Raw genomic sequence first — 24,423 nt, 5'->3', positions numbered from 1 at the left:
ACAGCCAATAATTATATAAAAATTTCTGCATTCATATATATTCTGTTTAATTATTTCCCCACAGTTTATTACCTTTTCTAATTATATTTTGAATTAAAAACAACTTTTAATGTTTAAACCCTTTAGACCAAGCCTATTGTGGCCTCAATTACCAACTTTTTTCTCTATCCTTGCATATTACACAGCAATCTTTTTCTTTTTTTTTTGACGTATTCATATAAAGGATTTGTTTTGCTAAATGAGTTGTATTTGTTAGTGGCACCATTTTAGAGTAGATATAACTTATTAACTAGGGTTTATTAACTCTTTATGGGGAGTCTGACAATTCTGCTGTTATTATTTAACACGTTAAAGAGAACCTATCACTAAAGTTTTTCTTATATAATTTAAAAGCAGCTGTAATAACATTAATAAGTTGACAAAAAAATTATGAACGAGGCATATAAATACCAATTGGGAGAAAAAATCCCTTTCTTGGGAACCTATGATTCAAATGAGCCGACTTCAGCTGATGTCGTCTCCAGGAGAATTCCCAATCTCCTCTGCTCTACTTAGTCACTTTAGAGAGCAGCAGTATATACCGGTCTGCGCCCTGTGACTGATACTCAATGTGCTCAGCTAGAGATAAGCAGTGCTGCTCCAGATGCCGAGCAGGATCACTGAGCTGCTGTATACAATGGTAATATCCTGCCAGTGAGTCAGCAGTAACCCAATGATCCTGCTCTGCATCTGCTGGGATGGCACATGCAGCTCTGTGCCTGCCGAGGTCCTGCTGCTGCTGGCTCCATAATTCATGCAGTGAGCTGGAGTACTGCCCTTGGGTTTCTCCTTCATCCTGCCTTACCTGTGGTAAAGCCCTGCTTGATGACCTTGCTGTGGGAGCCTATTCCCACCTTGCACACACACATCCAACACTGATCTTCTGAAGACTACTGCAGCCTGCCAGAGTACTGATTGTGCCCCTCCCCCACTGTCACAGCAAGCAGAGGTGAGAGGAAGAAGCGAGGGTAAGAGAAAATACTGAAAGAAGGTATGTGCCAGACACTAGGTGTTTTATTTATTTCCATTACTTGTATATGGCCAGTGTATGTGTAGCTACATGTGTAAAGTGCATGAGTGTATGGTGCATATAAGAACTGTATGTAAATGTGCGTGCTATGTGTGTGTATTTACTGTGTATGTATGTATGCACTGTGTGTCGATACTGTCTATGTATGTATTATGCAGTGTGTGTATATACTATGTATGTCTGCAGTATGTGTGTATATACTTTCTATGTATGTATGCAGTGTGTATATACTGTCTATGTATGTATGCAGTGTGTCTATACTGTCTATGTATGTATGCAGTGTGTGTCTATACTGTCTATGTATGTATGCAGTGTGTGTCTATACTGTCTATGTATGTATGCAGTGTGTGTCTATACTGTCTATGTATGTATGCAGTGTGTATATACTGTCTATGTATGTATGCAGTGTGTGTCTATACTGTCTATGTATGTATGCAGTGTGTGTCTATACTGTCTATGTATGTATGCAGTGTGTGTCTATACTGTCTATGTATGTATGCAGTGTGTGTCTATACTGTCTATGTATGTATGCAGTGTGTGTCTATACTGTCTATGTATGTATGCAGTGTGTGTCTATACTGTCTATGTATGTATGCAGTGTGTGTCTATACTGTCTATGTATGTATGCAGTGTGTGTCTATACTGTCTATGTATGTATGCAGTGTGTCTATACTGTCTATGTATGTATGCAGTGTGTCTATACTGTCTATGTATGTATGCAGTGTGTGTCTATACTGTCTATGTATGTATGCAGTGTGTGTCTATACTGTCTATGTATGTATGCAGTGTGTGTGTATATACTGTTTATGTAAGTGTGCAGTGGGTGTATATACTGTGTATGTATGCAGTGGGTGTATATACTGTCTATATATGCATGCAGTGTGTATATATAATGTCTATGGATGCATGCTGTGTGTGAAGTGTGTGCATGTACTGTATGTGTGCACTGTATGTGTACGCACGCTCAGTGTGTGAATATCATTTAGCTCAAATTTAGGAAATTTGTTTTGCATCAAAATTATGTGAAGTGACTGTTCATTGTTATGTTCTAGGGTCTCTCCAGAGCATAATAAATGTAAGGTGAAAAAAATACCTTGACGGTGGTTGGACAGCACGATGACGGAGACTCAGTGGGTTCAAATCCCACCAAGGACAACATCTGCAATGAGTTTGTATGTTCTCCCCGTGTTTGTGTGGGTTTTCTCTGGGTTCTCTGGTTTCTGCCCACACACCTTAGACATACTGACAGGGACTCTAGATTGTGAGTCCCAATGGGGACAGTGATGATGTCTGTAATGGCGCTATATAATTGAGTAAAATAAATAAATGACTCTCGCTCATAATGAGCGCTTAGGGTTACTACACTGCTGCTGACCAGAGGCGCTGCCTAGCAACCAGCCTGAATTCTGGGGGCGTGTCTCAGAACATTGCACAAAGAGCTGCCAATCCCAAGATGGTGGCTCCCATAAACTGGTTTTCTTATAACATAGTTCATGTAATTACAGTCTTTATTCTTCCAAAGGTAATTTATTTCATATTTATTCCTACAGTCTCCTTACTATAATATATCGTAGTATGTGTGAGGGAGATAGGTCCTCTTTAAATCTTGCTCTTCACATGCTGTACAAATATAGGGTATATTTCATATTTCACAATGATTGTGGCAATGCAGCTCTGTGAGGGATTATTATTTTGCAAGACAAGCTAAACTTTAAATTGGTACTATTTTTGGTCCCATACTTTCTTGGGAGGGATTCACCATTTAATATAATGGACTTAAAGGGGTTAGCCACCTTTGAGGTCATTTTTTTTCTTTTTAATGCATGCATAATTTTTGCAATTAGGTTTCATTACAAATTTTGCACTGTTTTGCTTTTACAGACTCTTTGTTTCACTGCACAGTCACTTTTTCTTGGTGCAGCTTTCCTTACAAGTTGACCAGCTCTTTTGTCCATTCAATAACTGCTGGTGGGGGAACAAGTGACCAGTCCTATCTGTCAGCCTCCTCCAGTTGTAAGACCAGGATCAGGATGAGGGGTAGGCAGGGTAAGCACCCGCTTAGGGCGCTGCCTCCGGCCTCCCTGAAGGGGGCACACTTGGGGGAAAAAAAATACTGTGGCTGAATGTCTGCGGCCGCCCGGCATCTTCCTCCTGCCGCAGATATTTTGCACAGTGACAGCCGGGGTGCAGTCACTGACACCGCTCACCCCTCTCTCTGTCCTGTGCCTTGGCCGTCGCTCCCTCCCTGCACCCAATTGTATTCTCTTCTATTAGACGCGAATACAATTATTGCCAGAGCCGTGCCGCCCGGTTCAGGAGCAGAGGAGCTGTAATCAGCTCCCTGCCCTGCCAGGAACTCCAGCAGAATGCAGGCCATTTCTGAGTTGTGTTCTGCTGAAGATGGTGCACACAGGGAACGATGGATGGCACGATATGGTCACGTCATCGCACCATTCAGCTTCCACTGCTGTACGGGAAGCAAGGGGAGATGATGACTGCAGTGTTCAGAGAGCTGGGTTTAGGTGAGTATAAGCCTTTTTTTATATTTTGCCAATGAATGAGAGAAATAAGAGGAGCTGGCTATGGGGGACATATGTGGGCCTGGCTATGGGGGACATATGTGGGGCTGGCTATGTGTGACATACAGGTGCTTCTAAAAAAATTAGAATATCATCAAAAAGTTAATATATTTCAGTTCTTTAATTCAAAAAATGAAACTCCTATATTATATAGAGTCATTACAAACAGAGTTATCTATTTCAAGTGTTTATTTCTGTTAATGGTGATGATTATGGCTTACAGTCAATAAAAACACAAAAGTCATTATCTCAGTAAATTAGAATAATTAGCAAAAAACACATTAAAAGGCTTCCTAAGTAGTGTTGAGCATTCCGATACTGAAATATCGGGTATCGACCGATATTCGCGGTATCGGAGTTCCGATACTTTTAGAATATTGGATACCGGAATCGGAAGTTCCCATAATGCCTGCGTTCTGCAGTGTCTCTAAAGGATGAAAAGCTGGATGGCAGCGCTCAGCTTACTGTACTTGTCATTTAGTGTTAAAGGATTTATTTAAAAAAATAATAGTGTTTTCATGCACCGTCTCTTTAAAAAAGCCGGCCGGCAATTCAGCAGCGGCAAACACCGGTACCCGACAATTTACAACAGAAAGAATAGAGCATCACACATAGATTAGATAGATAGAAACATGTCCGTCACATATATAAGAAGTACAGTGACAGTGTTGCTTACTGTACTTGTCATTTAGTGTTAAAGGATTTATTAAAAAAAATAATAGTGTTTTCATGCACCGTCTCTTTAAAAAAGCCGGCCGGCAATTCAGCAGCGGCATACACCGGTACCCGACAATTTAGAATAGAAAGAATAGAGCATCACACATAGATTAGATACATAGAAACATGTCAGTCACATATATAAGTACAGTGATAGTGTTGATTACTGTACTTGTCATTTAGTGTTAAAATAAAGGATTTATTAAAAAAAAAATTGGCGTGGGGTTCCCCATAATTTTAGTCTCTAGCGGAGGTTAAGCAGACGGCTGGGGGCTGATATTAATAGCCCAGGAAGGGTGCCATGAATATTGGCCCCCTCCCAGGCTAGAAACACCAGCCGTCAGCCGCCCCAGAAATGGCGCATCCATCGGATGCGCCAATTCTGGCACTTAGCCTCGCTCTTCCCACTGCCCTGTAGCGGTGGCAGTGGCGTAATAGGGCTGGGGTTGATGTAAGCTTATAATGCCAGCTGATATCAAGCCCAGGTTAGTAATGGAGAGGCTTCTATAAGACACCCCCATTACTAACCCCATAGTCAAAGTTAAAAAAAAACCACAAACACCCAGAATAAAGTCCTTTAATTGAAATAAACACACAATTCTTTAATGTTCTAAATTAAACCATACTTACCATCACGCCCATTCCAGCTGAAGCCAATGATCTCCTGCAATAAAAGTAAAATAATAAAGCAACCTCATCCTTACCTTTCCATGGTTCCCACGACGGCTCCAGCTTTGCTACATTCACATGACAGGCTGGATCGCAGCCGAAAGCTGCCATCCAGCTTGCCACGCCGCAGACACTGAGAAGCACAGGCATGCTTGCGCTCCTCAGTGTCTCGCTGTGACGGCATAAAGATGAGCCGAGGTCATGTCCAATGAACTCAGCTCACCTCATGCACGTCACTGACAGCGTGGGAAAATTCTCCTGTTGCAGCGCTGCATTACCTTCTGCGTCACAAGCTCCTTGGTTCATGGTATGGCGTCCTGTTCATAGGACCTATTTCCGGAAGGTTACTCTGTCTTGTCAGTCACTCTCTTCAGGATTCCTGTACTTTTGTCTCTCCTTATTGTGGATCACCCTTTGGCAGCACTGTTCACTTGGTACTCCAAACTCCGACTTCCTATTTACAGGAAGCAATCACTTGCCCTAACACTATAGGTTAGCCCCGAATATTAGCACTTACCTTAGCCTAACGTCACTATCTATCTAAAGTCACTAGTCACTATCTACAGTATACTACCTATCTTATGTCCTAAATCCTAAACTATATCTTATCCTATGCTTATCCTACTGTGAACTATGCATTATCACATTACTAACACATTACATTATATTACACCGGAACATATCACACGACGCTGAACACTATTCACATTGCACATAATATAACGCGATTAGTGTCTTCAGGGATAGGAACGTGATAGTCTAGCCCAAACCCCTTATAACTACAGAATGTATGCCATGACTTTGCACTTGCATGTGCAGAGGTGTTCTGTGCCTCATTGAAGTCCTGGCTCATCAGGAGATTCCTGGGGATTTCAGCGCGACTGGTCGGGATCAGAATATGTGATACGGACCAGATGGGTGACGGTGAGGATCGGAGGAGTGAGTAAAATTTTTTTAAATTTTTTTTAACCTTTTATTGGCCCCTTGCGATTAAGAAAAACGGCAGCTAGCTGCTGCCATTTTGCTGAATCCGCATGGAAAGAATTACTAAACATACGCATTTTGGCGAATGTGGATTTTTGTATAATTCAAATAGAATTAAATTTCACTCGAATTTACTCACTCATCTCTATTATTAACACTTTCTCATGGGAATGGACAGAAAGCAGCAAACGTTTGTGTTTGTGTTACAAATTTTGTGCCATTCACGAGGCAACATATTTAATAGCAGGAACTATAAGAGTAATACAACATATAAAACTAATCCAAAAAATTATAAACGGGTTCATTTTTAATTGTAATAGTGCAGTAATAATAAAAATGGTAATAATACATATGTGAGGCCTAGTCCCAGTAAGTTAGTGTAGTGTTAGTGTAGGGAGTACATTTGGGGGAGAAAGGTTGAACTTGATGGACCTAGGTCTTTATTCAACCTATGTTGCTATGTAACTTTACTGCTATTCACAGGCGTCAGAGATAGAATCGGGGAACGTGGACTACATCGGACCTGCGTGGCAACATTTTTTATAATAAATTGGTGAACGAGGGAATGTCTCTTGTCTTTATTTCTGTCTTTTTATGTTTCTGCTATCCTTTCCTGGACTACTTTGGATTCGTTGGATTTCTGTGGACCTGTATAAGATTTTTTTTTTTTTCAATAAATTGGTGAATGAGGGATAGTGTGGGGGAGTCTTTATTCAAATAAAGTGTTTTTTTCTGTGTGTATGATTTTATTTTTTATTACTCGGTCTGATAGACCCCTCTCAATTACTAACCCCAGGGGTTGATGGCAGATGTGATTTTTGACAAATCACAGCTGTCATCAACTCCAACTACCATTACCTCGATTGTCACTGCACCAGGGCAATCGAGAAAAGCCGGGCAAAGCACCAAAATTGGTGCGCCAATTCTGCAGGGTTGTATTTTTAGGTTGGGAAAGAACAAATAACCATGGACCTTCCCAGCCTGATAATATAAGCTAGCAGCTGTCTGCTTTAGCCTGGCTAGTTATCAAAAATATGGGTGACCCCACATCAGTTTTTTTAATTATTTATTTATTTGGTTAAACAAGGCTAAAAAGACCTGCGTAAACACACTTACAACACATGTGCTTTTTTTTAACAGCGAATTTATTGCATCTAAAGTCTGAGTGTTCCCGCAAGAGGAATTGCCATGCTGCGGCTTGGAAACCCGTACTGCAGGTGATTTTAATCCCATTCACAGTGCTTGTACTGTACAACGCAGCATTTTGTAGCGTTTCCTAACAATGATGGTGAACAAGCCATAACCCTAACAGACTAATTAAGGTCCGAAACCTTGGTCAAAGTTATCCGAGCACACAAATATCCAATGGTGCTTAAACTTTTGCATCGGCCCACTTTCCTTTTTGTAAATTTTAAAATGTAAAAAATGAAAATATATATTTTTTTTGCCTAAGTACAAAGGAAATGTGTCATCTTTAATTTTAGGCCTTTTAGAAATCACTTCATCTTCAACTTGTTTAATTGTTCACAATATCAGTAATTTTGACCAGGGGTGCCCAAACCTTTACATGCCACTGTACATCACTCTACTAATCATAATTGAACAATTAATTATCTGCTTATTGTGAAAAATCTTTATCCCTAAGGTAATTTAGAAAATCAGACAGTGTTTTAGAATTAAAAGATTTATTTTATGACTTTTCATAATAATTTAAAATCAAACATGTTCAACAGTAACATATTTACAATTTGTAATCGAAAATATACATGTGAAATATATACATATTTACATTTTGTACATGGGGTGTTTCGTGAGAGAACGTTAGAATTCAATTAAACAATTTAATATTGTATTAATTATCAAATGAAAAGCGATCCACTTTTTTTTTATATTTTCTGTATCAATTTCTTGCAGTTCCCAAGATATTTAATTGCTATCAATGAAAAAATAAACGTAATTGTTTATTTCTAGACTATGAAATTTGATTTGATCATGTGATGGGCATACAATTTTGTGGCTTGTCACAGTGGCTCCAATTAAGTGACAGCAAAACGAGATCTTGAAAATTAAACTTAATGTTAATGAGATCTTGCATTTTGAACAATAAGGTGTTTTCACACTCGTGTGTTTGCACTCGTGCATGGGTTTGTGTATATGGAAATATCCCTATTGGCAAAAGAAATAGACATGCAATCTAAAATTAGACTTCATTATAGCTTTTTTTGCCCGAATCCATGAAAGAATAGGTCCTCAGAAAGTTATTTTCCATTTGCCGTGGGGTGCCTGATAACTTTAATATGTTTAGTTTTCCTAAAAAAAAAAAAACTGAATTTTAATAAGCATCCATATCTACAAGGACTTACAGGTTTACTTTTAAAAACAACACATTTAGAGGTTAAAGAGTTAGGAATGGCACTTACGGTAAGTGCAGACGATCCATAGCCGGTCGTGGTCCCAAGGCTGCGGAGAAGCCGCCTCCGGCTTCCGCTCATTATGCAAACGAGCGGCGGTCGGGTTTTTTTTTTCTCACACGTGGGCTTTCCCCATAGAAGTTAGGTCTATGGGAAAAGCCCGCATGTGGACCCGCAGGAGGAAATAGACTTGCTGCGGTCTGGAAAGACTCTCCGCATGTCTGTTTTCACGGGTGAGCCGCAGACGCGTAGTGGGCATGGGATTTGTATAAATCCCATCCACTATGCTGTAACATCTGTGCGCTGCGGATTGAATGCAGCACACTTGCGCTTCGTCCAATCCGCAGCGAACACTGATCGTGTGCACATACCCTTAGAGTGTAAACTGAGATGTCTTCTGCTGAACTTTCAAAGCACTTGATAAAAACATTAATAAGCAACTACCCTGCAGTAAAAAATAAACAGCAATAGTACATGAAAATAATATAGGGTACTTAGTTAACCTTATTTTGATGAAAAATATGAAAAAGCCACGTCACGATGACCCTATTCGAGAAGGTCCTAATAACCTCTAATATTAAGACCTTACCATTTGTCAAGTGACATATTGTACATGTGGATAAGTGCTGAGAACGACTCAGCCCGGATAATGGACAACCAGGCATGGGGAACTACATGAATGTGATGTCCAACTCAAAGAAAAGTGAGGCCATTCCTTTATTTGCACAGAATGTAAAAATACTGACACAAAAACAACTGAAGAAATTAACTACAGTATGAGTTGGTGTGCATGCAGCATGTAGGCGCATGTGCACACTGGCCACTAAATAGACAAATCCCCCCCCCCAAAAAAGCAAATACCCTGGCCCTGTTTAGTGACCATTGTGAACATGCGCCTACATGCTGCATGCACACCAACTTGTATTCCAGTTCATTTTTTCAGGTGTTTTTATTTAAGTGTTTTTGCATTCTGTGCAAATAAAGGAGTGGACATTACATTCATGTAGTTCCCCATGCCTGCTGGTCCATTATCCATGGTCAGTCCTTCTCTGTCCTTTTCGACATGTATGTCACTTGACAAATGGTAAAGTTTTAATATTAGAGGTTAGGACCATCCCGAACAGGGTCACCGTGACGTGGTGGGATGGCTTTTACATTTTTTTTTAATCAAAATTATGTTAACTAAGCACCATATATTATTTTCATGCACTATTGCTATTTATTTATTTACTGCAGGGTATTTTCTTTTTATGTTTTTATCTTGGGTTTTGTCTGTTTAGTTGCCAGGGTGAACTAGCACCCACATGCTGCATGCACACCAACTTATATTTCAATTCATCTCTTCAGGTGATTTTGATTTTGCTCAACTTTGTAGCATTTAACTTAGTGTCTTATTATTGTGCAGAGCCTGGACTCATGGCAGAATCATCTGGTACTCTGGTGAGAGAGTGTGACCCTGGATTCCTATAGTATTCAGTCATACCAAGTAAAGTATACACATAAGAGAGCACTCACACAATAGAAACCGATATAGAAGACATTCCTAGAACTTCTATAGAAAACTACAATTTTGACTACATGGTTGACTCCATTGAAGTCCATTCAAAGTAAATGCTTACTTATTTTTTCCTCCTAGGATGGCTTTTACTTCTTTAATATTAGGATTCACACACTTTGTGGAAGATTTCTTTTTGGAGTTTTTCAGGACAACACTGGAATGAATTAAAAGAAAATTAAAAATGATTAAAAATGTTATTCTCAAATTGATACTTATCATAGCATAACTACAGCAGCCAACTTGAGTGAGATTTCTTCAGCCGTTGATGTATTTAGCTCACAGAGGATTTCCTAAACTAGATAGAATTGCATCCACTTTTCGGCTAAGAGCAGGACTATGTTGGATCAGGTTTGTTGCCTCGGAATGTAAACACGAGTCTACACTGACAGCAAACAGAAATCTAGGAATTTATACACAGAGTATGTAGTACAAAGTTGTAGAACTTTCTATGCATACAGGATTGTAATAAGATTTATACTTTGCTGGTCATAGAGACCCTCACTGCTAGGACCCTCATCAATCATGAGAACTAGGGAAGGGAGCACTGACCGAATGTGCACTTCTGTGGGACTAGCACCTACAGCTAAATGCTATATTTGGCTATCTATGTCATTGCCATACACATTGAATAGATCAGCAGTGGGCATGCTTGGATGGATTCAAACAAGAAAATCTCAACTGGGGGTTGTCTTGTGATAAACTGTAAATTATCACCTACAATTTGATTAGGTGAGAAGCTGCAATCTAAGTAAAGCCTTAAAGGGGGTTGGCCACTTAAATGGAATCTGTCACCATGTTTTTGCTACCTCATCTGAAAGCAGCATGATGTAGGAAAAGAGACCCTGATTCCAGTGATGTATCGCTTAGATTACTGGGTGCAGCAGCTGTGATACAATCAGAGTTTTTAGATGTAGCATGTAGCAAAGCTGAGAAAGATAACTCCTCCCACACCACAGCTTTTTGTGTACAGTGTCTATTGACAGAAAGCTGCTAATCAGTGGTGGGGGCGGAGGGGCAGCTAGTCCTGTAGTGATATTCTCCTGCTGATAAAACACTCATTGTATTGAAACAACAGCACACAGCCTAATAAGTCACACATCACTGGAATCAGTGTCTCAGCCCCTACCTCATGGTGCCCCTAGAATACATAGCAAAAAACTGCTGACAGATTCCCTTTAATTCTTATTTTGACAAATGTGATGAAGACATGAGTTTGTGGCACTTACTGTTATTATTACTGTTCTACTCCAGCACTTTAGTGCAGCTTTCCTCACAGACTGCACAGCTGCCTTTTCCATAAAATGACTTGAAGATGAAGGAGCATGTGACTAGCCTCCTCCAATTGAAAAACACAGCACATAGGATAGCTAGTTTTCAATTGGTGAAGGCTGATGGCGAGGTCTGGTCACACACTCCTCTATCAGTACCCAGTTTCAGAACAGAAGGGTCTGTGCGGGAGGAGGAGAACCTCTAATACTTATTTATTAGTAAAGGTAACAAAATCATGTCCCACTTGTCAAAAGAAAGATAAAGTGGACAACCCCTTTAAGCTTTAATTTACATAAGACTGGAAAACCTTTTTATATCAGTTTCAGGCTGTTTTTTTCTTTGCCTATATTTTAAAACACATGTAATGATGTACAATAAAAAGTTGCAAATATTTTTTTTCTGGTTCGACACTAAAGATATCACTTCTACAATATGTTTGTCTTTTTGGGGACATGAAAGTATTTACATAAAACACATGTAATAAATACCTGCAGTTTGACGTTTAGTAGCTATTATAATAAATTTTGTGCATAATACAGTGTTTTCTAATTAACTTTTTTAATCCATTTCTAAATCATTTTCCTGGCAGAAAAGAATGACTTTTGGTCCAGTGATCAGGAGGCAATAACCAAATCCATGAAGCAGATTTCCACCGGACATAGCAAATGGATATAATTTGTATGTTGATGGTCAGCCTCTCACAGATTATATTAAAAATAGATAATTTAAGATATATTATGCTCAGATTACTTACACATACTCTTCATTGTCACATTTAGAGCTGGGAGGAAAAATTTCAAGCTGTGTAACTTTTTTCACCTGAAGTTGTTCTGCAAGGACCTTACATCTGCAGCGCTTTCCACGGGATACTAGAAAAAAAGGAAATGAGTATTGGAAATGAAGGTATATACTTTATACTACAATGTCATATCAATCTACATTAAATATTTCAAATATATGGAACTATATGAACATAATGAAATTTAAATGGCTGTACCTTGTGCAAGAGCAGAATTGAGCAGAACAACACTGAGGATGACAGCAATCTTGTAGACCATGATGGCTGGAGAGGGGAATCACTACTGACTGGGATAGCGGAGACTGAGACTGAGTGAATTGCTTCATACTTATATACTCAGCGTTGCATCACTGATGATTGTACTGTCGGAGAGGGAATTTTTCTAAACACTACTAAGCTCCGATTGCTAGGAAATCAAAACTAAAAGTGAAACATGATACTCTGGAATTTCCCCATCCATGCTAACCATTTACGCTGATCAGCACAAAGGAACATGAACGTTATTTTTACAGATCAATACTGAATTATTAAGCTAAAACAATAAAATAGATAATTCATCACAGACACTTTTGGTCTTCAAGTCCGCAAGAAATACTTTCAGCGCAAGTAACAGCAATGCACAATGCTCTATTATTAGAGTATTATATTACTATTATGCTACATAAATATTTGTAATAAACTGTGGTAATAAAATGTCAGGTTTAATACATACTTTCTTTCTTAAAGGGAACATGACAGGGTATTCCTGCTGCCTGAACTAAGGGCAACATAAATAGGCAACAAGAAACGGGCTTGTTTGTACATATCCATCTGTATTGCAACATGATGGATAGCACTTGCCTCCTAATTTAACACTGTAAGTAATGCTGGCCAGTGTCTATGCTATGTGAAATCAGTATTGAACACGTCACCAATTTTCTAAGTAAATATATTTCTAAAGTTGCTATTCACATGACATTCTCACCAGATGTCGGTAGCAACTCATCCAAACCACACAGGCAAAGAAATCATCCATAGTTGTCCATAAATTAAGTTATGTGTAATAATGATAAATGACACTGGGAAAAAGTATTGAACACATTTACTGAAATATATTTAATTCTTCGTACAAAAGCTTTTGTTGGTGATGACAGCTTCAGGACACCTCCTGTATGGAGAAACTAGTCACAGGCATTGCTCAGGTGTGATTTTGGTCCATTCTTCCATACATAGAGAAAACAAGATCCTGGCAGTCACATCTGTTTCAATTCTTCTTTAATAAATATCCACAAGAAAACGTTTTAGCTCATCCCAAGCTTTTGTCCAAAAAAAAAGCTCGGAATGGGACAAAAACTCGGGATGGGCTGAAACGTTTTATTGTGGATATTCATTAAAGAAGCATTGAAACAGATGTGAGTGCCGGGATCTTGTTTTTTCTATGGACTGTGTCTTTCCACGTGCACCACTACCTTGCAACGGAGTGCCGATTTCTTCTATTGCATTCTTCCATACAAACACTCTTCAAATCCTGAAGGTTCTGTGGTCTTCTTCTATGAACTCTGAATTTTATTTCCTTCCATAATTTTTCTATTGGATTCAGCTCAGGTGATTGGCTGGACCATGCTAGCAACTGTATTTTCTTTCCCTGAAACCAATTCAGCGTTTCCTTGGCTTTGTGTTTGGGATCATTGTCTTGCTGAAATGTCCACCTTTCATCATCCTGGTAGATGGCAGCAGATTTTTATCAAGAATGTCTCAGTATATTTGTTCATTCATCCTTTCTTCAAATACATAAAGATTGTCAGTGCCGTATGCTGAAAAACAGCCCCTCACCATGATGTTCCCAACTCCAAACTTCACTTTTGGTATGGTGTTTTTGGGGTGAAATGCCGTGCCTTTTGGCCTCTAAACATGTGTGTATTATGGCATCCAAAGCGTTCAATTTTCGGTCTCATCTGACTAGACTATATTCTCCCAGTATTTCACAGGCATGTCTAAATGTTGTTACGGAAACTTTAAACGAGGATGAACATGCTTTTTGTTCAGTAATTGAGTCTTGAGTGATGAGCACGCATACAGGCCATAGAGGTTGAGTGCATTACTTATAGTTTTCTTTGAAACAATTGTACCTGCTGATTCCAGATCTTTCTGTAGTTCTCCACAGGTGGTCTTTGGCTCTTGAACAACTCTTCTGATAATTCTTTTCACTCTTCTGTCTGAAATCTTGCGGGGAGAACCTGGTCATGGCCGATTTATGGTGAAATGATGTTCCTTCCACTTTCACATTATGGCCATAAGGCCACGTCCCACTATTAGCATTTGGTCAGTATTTTTTCTCAGGAGTGAGAGACAAAACCAGGAGTGGGTGATAAATGCAGAATTTGTGCACTTGTTTCTATTATATATTTTCTCTGATTGTTCCTCACCTGGTTTTGGCTCCCACTCCTGAGAAAAAATACTGACTGAATACTGACCAAATACTAATAGTGGGGCCATGGCCTAACTGTGCGCACTGGAACCTTCAGTAATTTATAAATTATTCTTTAACTAAGGCCATCAGTATGTTTTTAAACAATAAGGTTGCTAAGGTCTTGAGACAGCTCACTGGTTTACCAGTCATAAGATGTTTCTTGTGTAGCATCTTGGTAATGAGACACGTTTTTATAGGCCATCAGTTGAACCAGCTGGTAATTTCTAATTACTAATAGATTTAAGCTGGTGTCATAACATTTCATGGCTTTTTGCACCTCTCTTGCTTCATGTTCAATATTTTTTCCCTATGTCATTTCTAATTATTACACATAACGTAATTTATGGACATCTATGGTTTGATTTATTTGTCTGTGTGGATTGAATGGGTTGTTACCGACATCTGGTGACAATTTCATACCAATAGCACCTTTTGAAATATATTTACTTAGAAAATCGGTGATATGTTCAATACTTATTTTACCTGCTGTGTATATATATTCAGTACAGACCAAAAGTTTGGACACACCTTCTCATTTCAAGATTTTTCTGTATTTTCATGACTATGAAAATTGTACATTCACACTGAAGGTATCAAAACTATGAATTAACACATGTGGAATTATATACTTAACAAAAAAGTGTGAAACAATTGAAAATATGTCTTATATTCTAGGTTCTTCAAAGTAGCCACCTTTTGCTTTGATGACTGCTTTGCACACTCTTGGCATTCTCTTGATGAGCTTCAAGAGGTAGTCACCGGAAATGGTTTTCACTTCATAGGTGTGCCCTATCAGGTTTAATAAGTGGGATTTCTTGCCTTATAAATTGCCTTGGGACCATCAGTTGTGTTGTGCAGAAGTCAGGTGGATACACAGCTGATAGTCCTACTGAATAGACTGTTAGAATTTGTATTATGGCAAGAAAAAAGCAGCTAAGTAAAGAAAAACGAGTGGCCATCATTACTTTAACAAATGAAGGTCAGTCAGTCCGAAAAATGGGAGAAAGTGTCCCCAAGTGCAGTTGCAAAAACCATCAAGCGCTACAAAGAAACTGGCTCACATGAGGACCGCCCCAGGAAAGGAAGACCAAGAGTCTCCTCTGCTTCTGAGGATAAGTTTATCCGAGTCACCAGCTTCAGAAATCGCAGGTTAACAGCAGCTCAGATTAGAGACCAGGTCAATGCCACACAGAGTTCTAGCAGCAGACACATCTCTTCAACAACTGTTAAGAGGAGACTTTGTGCAGCAGGCCTTCATGGTAAAATAGCTGCTAGGAAACCACTGCTAAGGACAGGCAACAAGCAGAAGAGACTTGTTTGGGCTAAAGAACAAGGAATGGACATTAGACCAGTGGAAATCTGTGCTTTGGTCTGATGAGTCCAAATTTGAGATCTTTGGTTCCAACCATCGTGTCATTGTGCGATGCAGAAAAGGTGAACGGATGGACTCTACATGCCTGGTTCCCACCGTGAAGCATGGAGGAGGAGGTGTGATGGTGTGGGGGTGTTTTGCTGGTGACACTATTGGGGATTTATTCAAAATTGAAGGCATACTGAACCAGCATGGCTACCACAGCATCTTGCAGCGGCATGCTATTCCATCCGGTTTGCGTTTAGTTGGACCATCATTTATTTTTCAACAGGACAATGACCCCAAGCACACCTCCAGGCTGTGTAAGGGCTATTTGACCAAGAAGGAGAGTGATGGGGTGCTACACCAGATGACCTGGCCTCCACAGTTACCAGACCTGAACCCAATCGAGATGGTTTGGGGTGAGCTGGACCGCAGAGTGTAGACAAAAGGGCCAACAAGTGCTAAGCATCTCTGGGAACTCCTTCAAGATTGTTGGAAGACCATTTCCGGTGACTACCTCTTGAAGCTCATCAAGATAATGGCAATATTGTGCAAAGTCGTCATCAAAGCAAAAGGTATTTTCAGTTGTTTCACACTTTTTTGTTAAGTATATAATTCTACATGTGTTAATTCATAGTTTTGATGCCTTCAGTGTGAATTTACAATTTTCATAGTCATGAAAATACAGAAAAATATTGAAATGAGAAGGTGTGTCCAAACTTTTGGTCTGTACTGTATGTATTGTAAGATGGCTGCCCAACAGGTCCTTGAGGGTAGATATGTATCATTGAAGTTAGTAGCTTTGGTGATGTAAGCCTGGGAAAGCATGCTCCTGCACGTATAGTGCTGAGAGAGTTAATAGGGCGTATCAGGGCCGGGTTTTACGAGCAGTCAAAGAGATGGATGGGAATGGCTGCTCACATATCCCCACCCCACGGCGTGGTTTGGCATATAAAATGGAGACCAAGTGTCTCATTCAGTATCTGTGTCTGGAGATGTGTAGATCTCCAGTGTGTTGGTCTGTGCTAAGGACTTAAGAACTGGACACTAACCCGAGGGGGCATACCCGCAATATTTTATGGACATTTTACTTTGTATTTTCACTTTGTGCTGAGAAAGGCTGTCCTTTGCTTGGTTTTTCTGAGCGGTTTGTTCAGTCTTAATAAACCTGCCTGGCATTCTAGTAATATCGCTTCCTGTGCTTATCTCAACCGTAGTTGAGTGAGTACAAAACCTGACTAATATATATCTATCTATATATACACAGATAGATATATATATATATATATATATATATATATATATATATATATATACACATATATATCTGTGTGTGTATACATGTGTTTACATAGCTGGAATCTTCCGGGTATTATGCAGGCTCAGCTCCTGAGCCCATTCTATGCACCCACACCCAACCCAATGTACATGTACTTAGATATAAGGAAGGGGTTTATTTGTGTCAAATAAGATAGAAGTTTTAGGCTATGTTCACATCTGCATCAGAGGCTTCCACAGGAGCCTCCATCACAGATTCTACTGTTCTTAACAGAAAAATATCACTGCCTACAGCTCTATTTTTACCATTGAAATGGCAAAAACCATAGCAGAACCAAATGATCTGTGGTGTCTTTTGGTTTATACCAACAGTATTCTAATTATGACAGAATCCACAATACAAAGGTGAACAAAGCATAAAGCCTTATTCAGGTGTCCACTTTTTCTCATACTTATAGAAAGACTGATTTTTTCAAAGTGCTGAAGTCATATTTGGTTCATTTGTCAATTTTTACAATCTTTATCCATTTTTCTGACATGAAAAACATTGTAGAGGTTTTGCAAAGCTTCATCTATCTGCTCGGTCAAAAAAAAAGAGAGCACTCCGATGACAAAAGAATAATATATCAGACTATCCGCATTTTTTAATGGAACTATTCAAGTGAATGGGCAAGTTTGATCTGTAAATCAAATAAAAAACGGACAGGTCTCCATATTTTTTTGTCACTTAGTCTGAGAAACGTCTGAATGAGACCTTTTTATATTATTAGCACCTCTGCTCCATTAATTTTAAATGGGACTGCTAAAGCTAGCCAAGTTTTCTTCTTGTCCTGTGGATAAAGGATAACTTATAATATTTTTACAACCACTTTATTTAAATAACATTATTTTCCTTAAGCGAGATTAATCCCAAAAAAAACTAGAGTATATTTAGGACCATAAAATAAACTTTATTAAATCAAAAGAATTTGTTTTAAAATGATAAAATTCAGTGCTTCACAGAAAAGAGGACAGGCCAATATAACCAAAACAATTACAAAATGATTTGACAGGTAAGTATCAAAAAAAAAAGTGCAGTGTTTTTTGATTTGTTGCTGAATGAAACCAAAGAGTATATAATAAATGACTATATTTCTACACAGCAACATGTTACTCTTGCATAATGTTCATAAAAAAAGAAAAAACATATATACTAATTTGAATGACCCCTTTTTCCCCCATTAAAAAAACAAAGAAATAAAAAAATATATACTTATGGTATTGGTATGTATGTAGACTTTTTTTCCGTTCTTTTGGGCACCGCAACATCAGAAAAAAATGCAATAAGAGTCAATCAAAACATTGTATCTACCCCAAAAGTGCTGCAAAAAAAAACATCAGCTCAGGGGGCATAAAAATCAGGTTATCATCCAGCTTTTTTGACTAAAAATTTTAAACGTTTCAGGTCTCGGAATTTTTTTTTTACAAATTTCTAAAAAATTTTCAAAACGTAAACAATAACAACTATGCATAATAATCACTATAATAGTACTGACTTGGAGAATTCTATTGCCAAGTCATGTTTACCATATAATGAACGCTGTATAAACAAATTCCAAAAAAACAATTATGGAATTGAATTCTTTTTGGAATTTTTCTGTTTTTGGAATTTTTTTTCCTGCCTTGGAGAACATCACATATTACAAAATGGTGTTCTTCAATAGTACAACTTGTGCTGCAAAAAACAACCCCTCATACAGCTACGTCGATGGGTAAATAAAAAAGTTATGGCTCTTAAGAGGAGAAAATCAAAGCTCAAAGACAGAAATCACCATATAGGTAAGGGATTTATGAACATTATTAATAGAACATTAGTAACAGAATTAATAGGCATCTGTACTTCTAAGAATTGATGAGAATTCCCTAGTATCTGAGATCAACATGTGATTGCTGTCTGTCCAGACTCTGGCCAAGATAAACAGAAGTGACAGATGTTGCTATACAGTGTCCTGTTTCAGCTCAGACTTGGCAAAGAAACTGAAAATCATATATTTCTGGGAAATGAAGACATTTCCTCTATGCTCCTTCTGTTAGAAGAATGTAGAATCAGTCTTGTTTATAGGAAACTACTCTGTCAGCCGATATTAGTAAATTACATGGTCAAAAAATCTTTTCACTTTCCTCTGCTTGAAAAGTCAGTACAAATATTAAAACCATATTATTATCATTATATTTTAGCACTGAAATATCAATATTCTTTAGGAAAAGTAAAATGGTAAAAATTATAGCGAATACACTGGTTCATGGCCTACGTTCTACTATAAGTAAAACATATGGGGTGAATTTATCAAGATATGGCATTTGATATTACAGTCTTACGGAGAACTTGTCAGTAGATTCATGATGCCCGAACCACAGGCAGCAAGAATCAGAATCTGGTTTAATGATTACAGCCAGGAATATATTTCCCTGGAATGCTCCAGAGTATCAGATAAAATATAGTTAAAAACGGTTGCCTGGCCGTAGGTCACAAGTGTATAGTCACTCCATGGCCGTGCTGTGAGTGTTTTCATGCTGAGAGCTTCTGGCCACATTCAGACTAGACTTGTCTGGCCTCACTCAATACACTTGCATTGAGTGAGGTCACGCCCGTCTAGTTGGCACGTGACCGCATGTATGCAAATCACATGCTCACATACTCGTGTAAAGCGCCATGGAATAAATGGCGCTATAATAATAATAATACTTGCAGGTATGTACCAACTGCTCCCGCTGTGCGCTTTGAGGATTCACAAGTCTGCAGTCACATGGAGTGATTTTGCACAACCTTTCTAAGCCTCTTAAAGAAATATCCAACAGTAATATAATGCATACCTCTGAGCTGATTTAATACAGTTATATGAAAAAGTTTGGGCACCCCTATTAATCTTAAGCTTATTGTTTTAGAAAAATTGGTGTTTTTACAACAGCTATTTCAGTTTGATATATGTAATAACTGTTGGACACAGTAATGTTTCTGCCTTGAAATGAGGTTTATTGTACTAGCAGAAAATGTGCAATCTGCATTCAAACAAAATTTGACAGGTGCATAAGTATGGGCACCCTTATCATTTTCTTGTTTTAAATACTCCTACCTACTTTTTACTGAGGAGGTGTGGAGGAGGAGGTGTGATGGTGTGGGGGTGCTTTGCTGGTGACACTGTTGGGGATTTATTCAAAATTGAAGGCATACTGAACCAGCATGGCTACCACAGCATCTTGCAGCGGCATGCTATTCCATCCGGTTTGCGTTTAGTTTGACCATCATTTATTTTTCAACAGGATAATGACCCTAAGCACACCTACAGGCTGTGTAAGGGCTATTTCACCAAGAAGGAGAGTGATGGGGTGCTACGCCAGATGACCTGGCCTCCACAGTCACCAGACCTGAACCCAATCGAGATAGTTTGGGGTGAGCTGGACCGCAGAGTGAAGGCAAATGGGCTAACAAGTGCTAAGCATCTCTGGGAACTCCTTCAAGATTGTTGGAAGACCATTTCCTGTGATTACCCCTTGAAGCTCATCAAGATAATGCCAAGAGTGTGCAAAGCAGTCATCAAAGCAAAAGGTGGCTACTTTGAAGAACCTAGAATATAAGACATATTTTCAGTTGTTTCACACTTTTTTGTTAAGTATATAATTCCACATGTGTTAATTCATAGTTTTGATGCCTTCAGTGTGAATGTACAATTTTCATAGTCATGAAAATACATAAAAATCTTTAAATGAGAAGGTGTGTCCAAACTTTTGGTCTGTACTGTATATTAGATGGTTGCCCAGTCCCACCGAATCACCAGGTTCATCCAATATTTATCTAATGTGCATGGGGACCTTTAGATCTTGGCAGCTCATGAGATTGCAGGTTGTATTAGGGAATTGATAGCATAACTGAACACTAGCAGCTATCAAAAACTAATAATAACTATATCTATTTATCAGATCTTTAACAGACCTTTATATTTTAATATTTGAGACTTGCCATAATAATCAGTCAAATTTCATTAAAAAAAAATTCTGAAAAAAAAAATCCAAAACTTTCACTTCTCCTATGCTTTCCCATTTAAAAATAATATAAAGGAAACTGTGGCCACAAGAATTTCCCACTCTGGTCTTGTCATGATGATGTAATCCAAAGATATGAGTATAAATGGACATTTCTACAAGACGCTGATGACAAAGCTTAGCTTCAAAGTCTGGTGGACACAATCCATTTGTCATCATGAACTGCAAGCGTGTTGTCATCATCTGTGCTGTCCTGCTCTCTGCTGCTCTTATAGACGGTAAATCTTAATGAAAATAGATTACATTGTTTTATTTTTTCACATCCAGATCACCTATTGAGTTTCTACTTTATGTTATATCAGGATTTGCTGTGCCTCGTGGAAATCGCTGTTTGTGCAGAAAATTTTCTAGTAAACTCAATGTGATGGCAATGGAGAAGCTGGATATTCACCCCAAAAGTTCTACATGCGAGAGGATTGAATACATGTAAGTAGAAAACATGTGGTAGTCACAGAATCATATTGTTTCAACAACGAAAAACAGGATTGTCTGGACAAAAATATTATACTCACAGTTATTTTCTAGACAAAAGACCCATGTCTAGGTAAACATTTTGTAAATAATAGGAGAAAGGTCAATGCTTTCAATTCTCTCAAGTTAAAGGGAATCTGTCACCAAATTTTTTCTACCTCATCTGAGATCAGCATAATGTCGGAAAAGAGACCCAGATTCCAGTGATGTATTACTTAGTTCACTGAGTGCAGCAGTTGTGACACAATCAGAGTTCTTAGAGGTAGCATGTAGCAGAGCTGAGAAAGATAACCCCGCCCCCACCAGACTCTGTATGTACATTGTCTATAGACAGTAAGCTGCTTATCAGAGGAGGGGGCGTGGTCGGACCAGGGCTCACCTGCATTGTGGTCCAAGCAGTGATAATCTCCTGCTGATAAAACATTCATTGTTGAAATCTGTCTCAGCTCCTGTCCTCAGATTACAAAGCAAAAACCTTCTGACAAATTCCCTTTAAAGGGATTGAATAAGATTTAAATATAGGCTTCATTTTTCCCCAAAAAATATTTATTTTTGTCCTTGGGCTGCATCCACAAATCTGCAAATCTACTACATCACATAAAATACGACATTACATAATCACACGTAGCTACTAACCAGGGAATTCAGTTATAAATCACTTTCTCAACAGATATACGTGAATTGTTTTCTAAATTCTGATTAAGGTATATCTTTAATAATTGTACCCTAATCGATCATTTGAATTTCAATAAAAAAAATAACCAGAAAATACACAAAAGCAGACAGCTAAACCCACAAAAATGTCAATGTATTACTTCATTAATTTTGCTAAATATTTAATGTGGAGTAACATACAATGAAGAGGACTCAATTCCAAAATATTCTAAATGTTTATTGCATTTGTTTCCACAGTGCAACTTTAAAAAATGCACCTGTTCCCATATGTGTGAAACCTGACCTGTTTGAACTAAGGGTTCTTTTGAGTGGAAAAAATCAGTAGGTATTAATCAGTTATACGGTAATTTTTTTCCAATGTGCAGTGTTTTATGAGTGTCTGGAGAGCTTAGCAGCAGTTTTATTGTGACATTATAATAAGGGACAGATATAGTAATGCTACAGTATAAAAACACTCCAAAGCCGTCTATATGGGCATGTAGGTCCCAGAAAGCTGAATAAAATGATACCTCGATATCTGTGATCCGATGTCTTAATCCAGAGAAAGCCACGTTTTTCTTATATGTAAATGAGATGTTAACATCCATGGACGGTACATAGATTTCCTTGAGAGCTTATTTTTAATGAAAGGGGGCGTTACTAGTGTAAGACTTGTAATGACTGACAGTCTGCTCTCCTGATCTGGTAAGGCACCCTTCAATTTAAAATAAACTCTGGAGGCAGATTCTCAGATACTATGTCCCTCCCATAGATCTTAACTGCTGATTTACAGGTTAAGAAGAACGTGGATTTCTCTGACATTGGATTGCAGATAGCAAGGTATCATTTTATTCATATTGTACATTTTTTTCACTAAATTATCTATAACCCACAATGTTATATGTATCGAGGAAATCAACCAGCCCTTTTTTGAAAGCTGTTATAGTGTCGGCCATTTCTACCTCTAGTGGTCGGGCATTTCACAGTCAGACTGCTCTGAATGTATAGAACCATTTCCTGTTTAGGTGCCGGAATCGCCTTTCTTCCACCCGTAATGAGTGCTCTCTGGTCCTTAGTATGGTCTTTGGAAGGAATAAGTCATGTACCAGTCCTTTGCACTGACCACACATATATTCTACATGTAATGAGATCCCCTCTGAGGCGTCGTTTTTCAAGCCCAACTTTTCCAACCTCTCATCATATGAGAGGCCTTCCATCCCTTGTAATAATCTAGTTGCCGCCATTGAACTGACTCTATCTTCTGAATATCCTTTTTAAATGTGGAGCCCAAAACTGGATCCCATATTCCAGATGTGGCCTCACCAGTGATTTATAAAGGGGTAACAATACGTTGGGATCACAGGATTCAGCTTCCTATGTCCATATACATGGCTTAGGAGGTTGATTCTACTGACAAGCACCCTTTAAAACAGGCCATCAATTTATTATTGGTGATGCTCCAATCATCAGGACCTCAGGGGATCAGAATAAGAATATGAATGGCGCTAAATTCTATTATTAAGTGCAGCCTCATGTATAGGCATGCAACTAAATTTGGTTAAAAATTAAAGAGGCCACCATATCTTCATTCAGTTTACTGAGGTGAATCAGTTGGTCAGACACCATATATCACACTTTAATTGTCTATAGAAAGTGTTCTATAGAATATGTTCTCCGAGAAAAATGTATGTCACTTCTTCTTTTTCCCTATCACTTATAAATTATGTTTTTATTTTTTAGGCGCCTTAATCATATCAAAGTGATCCGCCACTAGTGCCTAGGAACATGGATGAAAGACACCAGAGCAAAGCAAACTAATTACATAGTCTTTAGTGCCTTTTTTGCTGTGGAAAATAGCTTTTTATTTCTTTTGTATATCTCTTAATTGCTATAGAAAAGTTTGCACTGAGTTCTAAAGAGATACAATAATTTAATTAATTGCACATGAGTGCTTCTAAAAATATTTATTATTTAAAAAAAATGTACAATATCCAATGTAAAATAATATTTAAATGATTTGTTTTTATTTTTGTAGCAAAAAATGAAAGTGTTTTTAATACACTCATCTTGTTGTAGAATGTA

The 24,423-nt window shown here is 38.3% G+C and overlaps 2 protein-coding genes across 2 annotated transcripts; one reads left to right on the top strand and one right to left on the bottom strand.

The window, feature by feature from the left end:
• The first annotated feature begins 653 nt into the window (after positions 1-653).
• On the top strand, positions 654-24,423 carry LOC141152732 (C-X-C motif chemokine 10-like). The gene is made up of 10 exons (XM_073637358.1): positions 654-1,030; positions 2,122-2,241; positions 7,159-7,235; positions 11,846-11,934; positions 12,036-12,159; positions 20,437-20,722; positions 21,232-21,434; positions 21,519-21,642; positions 22,600-22,683; positions 24,082-24,423. Exons 7-10 carry the CDS (start codon positions 21,374-21,376, stop codon positions 24,113-24,115), a joined length of 303 nt encoding a protein of 100 aa, XP_073493459.1. The 5' UTR covers positions 654-1,030; positions 2,122-2,241; positions 7,159-7,235; positions 11,846-11,934; positions 12,036-12,159; positions 20,437-20,722; positions 21,232-21,373; the 3' UTR covers positions 24,116-24,423.
• LOC141152725 (C-X-C motif chemokine 5-like) lies at positions 7,687-12,404 on the bottom strand. Its single transcript, XM_073637345.1, has 4 exons — positions 12,254-12,404; positions 12,011-12,125; positions 10,049-10,141; positions 7,687-8,328 (listed from the first exon to the last, which is right to left on the bottom strand). The coding sequence occupies exons 1-4, from the start codon at positions 12,312-12,314 to the stop codon at positions 8,277-8,279; spliced, it is 321 nt and encodes a 106-aa protein (XP_073493446.1). The 5' UTR covers positions 12,315-12,404; the 3' UTR covers positions 7,687-8,276.

The sequence above is a fragment of the Phyllobates terribilis genome, unplaced genomic scaffold (genome assembly GCF_046119375.1).
Source record: "Phyllobates terribilis strain yellow unplaced genomic scaffold, ASM4611937v1 Scaffold_1__5_contigs__length_1240528914, whole genome shotgun sequence".
Lineage (NCBI taxonomy): Eukaryota > Metazoa > Chordata > Amphibia > Anura > Dendrobatidae > Phyllobates > Phyllobates terribilis.
The sequence above is the reverse complement of the archived record's forward strand: the minus strand, read 5'-3'. Positions and strand labels throughout refer to the sequence as shown.